At 53.6% G+C, this 9,025-nt stretch overlaps 1 protein-coding gene across 1 annotated transcript in view; it reads left to right on the top strand.

The window, feature by feature from the left end:
- ZMAT4 (zinc finger, matrin-type 4) overlaps positions 1–9,025 on the top strand; it is a 49,168-nt gene that overhangs the window by 13,599 nt on the left and 26,544 nt on the right. Inside the window, exon 2 of the mRNA XM_009895404.1 lies at positions 1,646–1,735. Within this exon, the coding sequence (XP_009893706.1) occupies positions 1,646–1,735 (90 nt within the window). The remainder of the gene's footprint in view (positions 1–1,645; positions 1,736–9,025) is intronic.

The following is a 9,025-nucleotide window of genomic DNA, read 5'->3' on the forward strand; positions in this document are numbered from 1 at the left end:
GAAAGATATTGGACATTATTTATCTTGACTGATTTGCTCCATTAAGAAAAAATTATTGCGTAGTCACACTTATGCATGCAAATACAGCTCTCTGCAAATATAGCTCCAAGTTCGCACCACAGGAAGAAGAATGTTCCAGAGCATGCTAATGATAATTTAATATTTTAAAATTGCAAATCTGTGATCTGAAATTATAATATTACGGTGCTGTTGTTCTGTGAGGCAATTGGAAGTGGAGATTCAGAGAAAACATTTGCATGATAATAGCTGCCATGCCTGTGTGGGCTCTGGATGCAGGTATGTAGTGTTTGCGGTCTTTTTCCCCCTCTTACATCTACTGGAAAACGACAGCGGACTATAAGTTAGTGTTTTGAAGGTTTGTGTCTGTGTCCTGCCGTAGAAGCTTTTAAGTCTTCCTTTACGTTTTGCAAGCCCCAGGGACTGCTGTGTCTGTTGGTGCCGGCGTGCCCAGGACATCTCTCCATCTGTCCTCCTCAGTGGCTGTGACGTGCCCGAGGGCGGTGTTGGACCTCCCCTCGCTGCCCAGTGTGTCCCTCATGGGACTGGTCCCCCCACAGAAATACAGGTCCCTCAAAAACTCTCCTGTGGTATAAATAATGTTTGAGAAGTGCCCACTGGGCGCCTTTCCTGGGAGACCGCATGAGGAGTCCCGGTGCTGCCAGGTCGGGCGGCGAGCGCTCCGTGGCACAGCGAATTTTGGAACCGGTGACCACCACTGATGCTGGAGAGCGCATGGGACCACTCTGCGTCCGCGTCCGTCCCCTGCGCGGGGCGGCGGGGGGAGATGCTGGGCAGGACTCGGGGCAGCAGAACGCCCTCGCAGCGGTGCCGGCGCTCCGGGGGCTGATTTCTGCAGCAGCAAACGTCTTTCAGGACTGTCTGGGAGGTTTTACTGCTGAGTTCCCCTTGGAAATGCCTGAGAGAGGAGAGGGGGCTCGGGCTGGCCATCCGCGCAGCCCTTCTCCCTCCCAGCAGGGCCGGCACCAGCTGCGTATGAGGGAAGCATTAGATTCCATAATGCGCAATTATCTGATAATTTACCCGTGGGAGAAATTTCTTTCAAACCTTTGGCAGGTATCAGTTGGCTTATTTCCTAGAGGGTGACGTTTTATACCCCTTACATATTTTATTCTGCTGTAAGTGTAGGAGCTGTGGGTTTGTGTTTGTGTGTGTGTCTGATCCCTCGTGATGCCAGCCTGTCTCTGCCTGAAGCTAAATCACCCTCATCCTTTCAATCTCTCCCGCTACAGAAATGGTGCGATAACAAATGTCGCTCTTCTCTCGCTGCCTTTATTCCCGCTGTATCTTCGAGGAGCTGCCGGCAGCGGGACGTAGTGCAGGGCGGCGAGGGTGGACCGTTTCTCCTGCTGATGGCAGGCATCACAGTCATTCCATGGTTCATTCCAGCGGGGTGCAGAGCTCAGCGAAACCTCTGCGAAATGCAGATGTTCCTCACCTGGCTCTTTCCCCTTTTTCTCCTCCCGTGTTGGGTACATGTATCAAGGGGATGTGAAATCTTACTGCAGATTGGTGGTGTGTGCACAGCAATGGAGCTTCTTGCTTTTTGTAACTTCATTTATTGCATTTTCTTTTCTTTTCTTTTCTTTTTTTTTTTTTTTTCCAGAGTCGGAAACATGCCAGCAAAGTTCGCCTCTATTATATGCTTCATCCCATAGATGGAGGCTGTCCAGCTAAAAAGCTCCGGTCAGAAAACGTGGGTATAATTTAAGTCCCTGTTTACTCAGCTGCTGTGTGAATCATTGACTCTGTGCTACAACATTTTTTTCCCGTTACAGCCACAGATGATCAGGTACCCAGAGGTAACATTTAGATTAGCTGAAACGCAAAGTAACTGGAAATAATTTTCAATAAGCTATACAAGAAATATTATGTGCATCAGCAACAGTAATTGCATTTTTAGTTATTCGAATGTTATTTCACAGGAGAAAAATAAGCTGATAGCAAGTATGCAGCGCGTGCTCGGTTTAAGCGCGGTGGCCGGTGTCTGCCGGCGCGTTGGGGCGGTTGGGACGACGGCGAAGGCTGCGCTGCAGCGGCTCTGCCGCGGCGTTGGAGCTGCCCCGCTGGAAGCAGCACGCGGGTCTTTTCCAGACACGTTCCCCCAACTCCCGGCACGCGACTCCGCTCCCTTTTGCCTGTGTGTCATTGCCCCGTGGTGGCTGAGAGCCCCGGGAGCCCGCGGGGGGAGGGGGGAGCTGCCGGGAGGGCAGTCGCTCCGCTGCGCTCTCCCGACCCCCTCTGTGCCGAGAGCCGCGGGCGCTGGATCCGAGAGGCGCCTCACGGAGCTTTCTGGTCAGTCTGCAGGTCTAAAAAATTGCAGTCGTGTTCCTCAATCGCATTCGAATAAACAAACAAACCCGGGGAAATTGGCCCAGCTCGCAGCCATTTGTCAGGCAATAAAGGGAGACTAAATTTATAAGGGACTGATTCACAGTGAATTATTCATTCCGCTCCTTCCCCTGTTCCGGGGCCAGTGTGAGAGCTGCTGATGAGGTTCCCGGCAGATAGCATCCAAACCATTTCAGATCCATGGGAGTGTGACTGTGGCTTAATGCTATCAATATTTAGTGAGATATCTTCTAATTAAAGGGGGAAACATGCAAGCTTTGCCAAAGGAATCTGAAAGCGCCTTCACACAGTAATTAAAATTTTAGTGGGACTTTTATGTTGCACACAGGGTAATTGCAGATGCAATCTATCCCCTAATAACAGAATCTCACCAAATTTTTGTTGAGTTATGAATTACAGAATGTGAAGGGTACAGTGGACACGCGCGTATAGGTGGGGAGTGTGGTCCTCTAATGAGCCTCGTTGTGTCTGACAGGGAACCCCACGGCTGCATGCACACCTTAGCACAGGGGTATGGTGGGGAGAGAACCAAACAGACGTCAAATAAGTCAAAGCTGAACTAATTTCCATGTCTTTTGTGAAAGGCAACAGTGAGAAATAATGTAATTCTATGTTTGCGGGTGCTTTATGGTGCCACGGGCAGCCCTTACTGGGGGATGGATGAACAAGTCCTTATGCACTAGGTAGACCATAGGCTGAGTGAGACCTAAATTCTAAAATTATTTATGTTCTAAAAATACAGCGGGGAAAATCTGCCGACATTGACAGCGCAAAGCGGGCCTGTTGCTGATCAGATATTAGCCCAGCGTTCGCATTTAGAGAGAACAGAAGTATTTAGGACACCTCTAATGCTGTGTGACAGCCACTGGCACGCGCGGAGCGCGGCGCGCTGCGCGGTTCGGGTGTCCGGCAGTGACAGTCAGTCGTGGCACACCAACTTTAACGAGTGTTAGGAACAATCCGCGAAAACCCATTAAATTTCTGTGTAGAAGCATCTGCAACTACAAAGGGAATATTAGTCCTTTTTTTCATCAAGAACCGCACTGACACCTGACTGTGCCGTTCGATTTGTGTCTTTTCGGCCACAAACCTGAACGCCGCGTCTGCCCGTGCGGGGAGGGAGGAGGAGCTGCCGCAGTCGTCGGTACTCCCCGCAGCGGGCTGAGGACCAGCGTTTGCCGCCTGACCTTTCAGCGCCGTTGCTTTGAGGGCTACAAAATCACTCTGCGTTCCCCCAACGCCCGTTAGCCTTTCCTAGTAAGAAGTACGAGGCTTATACAATTAGTCTTGCGCTGGGTAACGACGCGGTTGTTGGGCTGTTTGTTATTGTTTTAATTTTTTTTTGTGGGGGAGGGGAAAAACCTCATGTCTTTGGCGCACTGAGGGATTCTTGACCTTTCATTTTAAATTTCCACTTAACATTTCAGCTGAAAGTCCCGGGAGCGGGTCGCAGCCCGTGTCAGCGCCCCTCTGAAGTGAGGAGTCGCGGCCTCGAGTCCCAGGATTGGTGAATCGGTTTTAATCAGCCTTTTCTCACTGCCTTTAAAAAAACAGGACCTCCATTTATGATCAAGGCAGACAGGATGAACATTTCTGATGTGCTATGAAACGCATTTTATGGCATGGGAGAAAAGCCTTCAAATTCATTCTAGCCCTATTTGTACGATGAGATAGTAAATTGCTTTAACTAGCATCATCTTCCTTAAAAAAGAAAGGGGTCATGCTAGCAAGGATAAATTGTTTGAGGGAAGAGAGCAGGATATTAGATTCTGTTGCTGAGGGTAATGCGTGTCCTGCAAGGTGGTGCGGGAGATGGTTTAGCCAGGAGCTGTTGCCTCCCCGAGGCACAAACAGTGCCTGGGGATGTTCGGCTTCAGTTCCCCATCAGCAAGGAAATCACTGTTTTTATAGCTTCTGGTGCAAAATTTACTGTGTGCTGCAACTTAAATCTTAGCGATTATGCTGAAACTAAGATGAAACGTCTGGGTTTGGAGCCAGCGTTCCCACTGTGTGCTTTGTACCTGATCAGAGGTTTTCAGCCGAAAGGTCAGGTATTGGTTTCAGTGGCAGAAATCAGTGATGGAAGACTGGAGCTCATTCTCCGGGAGAAGGCAGGGGTTGGCCGGGAGCTGCCGTTGCTGTGAGGCGCTCTCTGCCCCGGGGGACGCCCCGCTGCGTGTCCCGCCGTGGGCTCTGCGCTCCCGTCCTCCCCCCGCTCCCGGGCTCCCTCCTGCGCGGCTGCCAGTGCCCTCCGAGGCACAGCCCGGCGGGGGAACCCGGGGCACCCCCGTCCTCGCGACCTGCCCGTGGTGTCCCTGCCAGAGCGGGGACGGTGGGACGCGTGCTTGCCTTCCCAAGCACCCCTTACTGCGCTTGGGGCTGGATTTTCTCCGGAGAATGTGTAGCTCCTGAGATGCTCCGAGGCGTAACGAGCGTTTCAGGTTTAGGAAGCCCCAAACTGGTACTTGCTCTCCGCTTGTACCACAAGAAAAACAGGCTCCAAAATGGAAGTGGTCTAAATTTCACACAGGGCGTTACAGAAAGTGACTCTTTAGCAGCAGCACCTTCATGCACAGAAAATTAACTCAAATTTAAAAGACGCTTTGCAGTGCCTGGAGTGCTGTGTTTTATACGGCAGTATTTCAAGGGTTTGTATAATCTTTTCTTCTTAGTAAAACCTAGGAAATGAAGACAGCAGATTTGTATCTGTGGAATAAAAATCCTTACTTTTCCCGAGGATTGCTCAGGGAACATCCAGCAAAGGGCTGCAAGCGCCTGGTCCTGTGCGAGGATTATGCCTTTAGCAGCTTGTTAACAGGCAGCTGAGTAACGGCAGTTAATTCTGTTGGATGTACGAGACTTGCTTTGAAGTTTATAATATTACAAAAAGAAGCCCTATAAATCAGGCTGGCTCGGCACGGCTTCAGAGGGGGGTTGGATGAGCGATGCCACCGGGGAGCGGACGCTTTATCTCCGAGCCCACAGTGTGTTACACGAGGCCATTCACCCTCGTCAGTGCTGTGTCTCCGCAAAGGTTAGCGAGAAGGGGTGGTCTGGAGGAGACTGCAAAAACAAGTGGTGGAAATACTCCTCGCATGTGGGCTGTATGCAGCATGGGGCTGGAGAGGTGCTTGTGTGGGTTTTATGGGGGTTAAATTGAGGCGTTAGTGCCTATTCGCTGCTGCAGCTTTCGGCTGAGCTGGGCGCGGGGGCGACGGGAGCGGTGAGGAAGATGGATGAGGGCTGAGGAGGTGCAGAGCGTCCCTGGGGAGCGGCGCTGCCCTGTGCCCGTCTCGCCCGGGCGTCCTGATGGCCGAGCGATGTTATTTTACCAGGCGGCCGCACGCCCCTGTCAGCGCGGTGTCATTCAGCGGGTGACAAAAGACACCCGGATCAGGTTCCCCCCAGCGCATCTGGTTACAGGTAAAACAGCCGCTGACAAATGAGAAGGCATAATTACCCTTCAGGGCTGGACCCAGCCTCCGGCGCCGCGCGGGAGTTCGGGCGGTGGAGGAGGGACGGGAGGCGATTCTGCTGACGAGTGCTGCAGGCTTGGGGGACTAATTAATGACACTCGAGCCCAAACCTCTCCTGCCTCCTGCTAACAAAGAGCAGCATGTGGCTGTGAGGAGCGGGGACAGCCCTCTCCCGCAGGCGGGCGCTGGGGTGGCAGCCGGACCCCGTCCGGGCTCGGAGGCGATCGCCCAGAGACGTGGGTGAACTCGGATACGCTGCGCAGTCGTCTGCGGGTCGGTGGGAATGGGGCCTTGGGCTCTGAGTGAGGTGCCTGAGGGGCGTTTGAGGGGGGCTAAAATGTTTTTAATTATTTTTTTTTTTTTTAACTGCAGTCTGTTGGCAAAAGTAGGTTGGAAAGGAAAAAATGTCGCTGAAGAGCAGACCAGGCGGAGGGAGAGCCCCCGGTGCGCAAACACCGAAGTGTATCAGGTTTTCCGATGAGCTCTGTCAGAGGCTCTTTATACGTTACCACCACTGATGATCAATAGAGTCTGGGAATCTTTTACTCTGCTCTTAACTTTCAAGTGATTTCCCTTTGAAGCCATAAAATATCTTGAGAGAAACCTATTTAAAAGAAGTGCAAATTACACTCAGAACAGTACTTATCACCTCTTGAGATTTCTCCCTAAGGTTTAAGTTGATTTATAGTTAACAACAACAAAAAAAGTGATGAAAATCAGTCTTTTTTTCTAATTATTCTGATCTTGTGGGAGAAAATGACCCTAAATCGTGGGTTGGGTGTTGACTGTGTGGCCGGTTCCCTCTCCAAAAAAAAAGCCTGCGGACCCGCTCTCCTCGGGGCGTCTCCATCCAGGGCTGGCCATGGGTTCCCCCGCTGCTCTGGGGCTGCTGCCCGCCGCGGTCCGGGGCGCACCGGTGGCGGCGGTGCCATAGCCTGGGCTTCGGCGGGAGGGCGGCGGGTGCTGGAGCCGTTTCCCCGTTAATTGGGGGAGCAGGAGAGCTGGGCCCTGCGCTCTGTGTGAGTGCAAGCGTGGCATTTGCAGACGGGGAGCCGGGTTTTGGACTTGCCCCTGTCCTCCGCTGTCCCCGCAGCAGTGCCATCGTTTCCAGCTGTGCACGATCCCACGGGGACAGCCAGCTCAAGACCGGTCGTGTGCCCCCGCGGGTGCCTGAGGCTTTGCGTGGGGATGAGCCGCAGGGTGCGTTTACAGCTGGTTGTGAGATAAAGATTGCAGCTTCTAAAGCAGAGTATTTTCTGCTTGGACTGTATAGCAGCAGTTGGAATACTTGCTTTAAAAAAAAAAGAAAAAAAGAAAGAAAAAAGTGCACGACTGTCTCCAGACAGTTTGTCACTGGGGGGAATTTGACCCTGGCACGGGGGCAAGATGTGACATCTCGTCCAGGGAAGGGACCGGGATGCGAACTGCCTGCACGCAGCAGGTCACTTCCTGCCTTTGGAAAGGTCTTGCTCTGCACAGAGGAGTATTTTCGAACGAGGTAATTTATAAATTGTGCTCAGTGGCCAACACAACATACCGAGATCTTCAGAAAAGGGAGGCCGTGCATATATGGCTCTAAAGGTGATTCCCATTTCCTTGGTGGAATGTATTGAATAATTAATTGTGACTAATGGTGCAAATGTGCTTTTTCCCTCCTTGTCCATTGTCCGTACGCTTCCCCGTGTATCCGTGGAAGCTGTTTGTTCGTAAACACTTGCTGGCAGCAACAGTCATGTTTTGCTGACAGACGCTCAGCCCGGGGGCTGTTTGTGAGCTCTTCCCAAGCGCTCCCTGCCGGGCTGGGCAGCCTCCGCTCAGCCTCCGCTCAGCCTCTGCCTCCCCCAGCGTGGGGGCGAACCCCCCATGGGAGCGGGGACATCCCGGCAGACGGCTGGGCCGTGGTGGTGGGTCCAGCCCCGGTGCAGGGGGATGCAGGGGCCGTGCTGGGGTGCGTGGTGCCCGCCGGGGGTAGCGGGAGCCCGGGTGAGACACGGGGCAGCGCCGGCGGCCGCTGCAGCATCCGGGGCGTACGGTGGCACAGACAGCGCCGTGGCTCCCGCCGCAGTGGGGACGGGCAGCTTTCGGCCACCAGCGCTCCTCCCCACGGGGACTGCTGAGAGCAGAAGGTCCAAGCTCTGCTTCGCAGCGGGGCAGAGGCACGCCGGCTCTTATTCCTACAAAAACTCTACAGTGAAGGTTGGAGACCATATTCTCACTGAGTTGGGATTTACGTGTAAAAATAAAGATGCAGCGATTAGTAACTGCGAAGAATGGTCCCTGCTTGTGTCACCACAGCCCTGAGAGCCTCTTGCTGCTACTGAAACACCGAATGGTGACGCTTATAACTTCTTAAAATTCCCAGTCACCCCTTAGCTGACCACGGGGACCTCACGAGCGAGTGCCGCCCTTGCACCGAGCTGTTTTGTTGTGTGGATCCTCAAATGGGGCCACGGGCCACAGCCCCGGGTTTGGTTCAGGCAGCGCTGGGTTCTGGGATGTGGCTTTTACCGTTGTCTGCAGAGTGTCTGCCCTTTATGATTGCCTTTTTTCACCTGACACTGCTCAAGAGCTCGAAATCCATCTCTAGGAGAGGAGCAGAGCGTAAATATGATTTTTAGGTGTTTTGCTCTTTTCTTTCCCTTTGTGCAGTCCCTGCAGCAAGCGTTTTCCTCGTCTCTAGCGTGTGCCATGGAGCTGCCGTTGCCTTCGGGTTTCTCTTGTCAGGGTGTCGCTGTGGGCTGTGAGTGCGGCTCCTCCGCGGGGCCGCAGGCGGTGCGGCTGGGCGCCCCGTGGAGCTGCTGCCCGGCCCTCCAGCCCATCTCGGTCACAGTCTCTCCACCATGGGGGGGATAAGGCGGTCTCTGAGGGCTCGAGAATGGCAGAGCAAAGGCAGAGGGGCAGGAGCTGTGTGGGGCTGCAGTGCGATCCCTCCTGGGGCACCCACACCGATCCCACTGGTGCTGCTGCCCGCAGAGAGGGCTGACCCACATCCCATCCCATCCTGTCCCATCCCCTCCCGTCCTGTCCCCCCCGCCTGCTCTGGGGTCTCTTACGGAATGGCGGCGGCAGGAGGCACCGGTGTGTGATGGCAGGGAAAGCAGCCGGTGTGTACGCTCCGGCAGCCGGAGAACAGGAGCAGGGAGGGAAGGCGGCAGGCT

Source organism: Charadrius vociferus, unplaced genomic scaffold (assembly GCF_000708025.1).
Source record: "Charadrius vociferus isolate BGI_N301 unplaced genomic scaffold, ASM70802v2 scaffold661, whole genome shotgun sequence".
NCBI lineage: Eukaryota > Metazoa > Chordata > Aves > Charadriiformes > Charadriidae > Charadrius > Charadrius vociferus.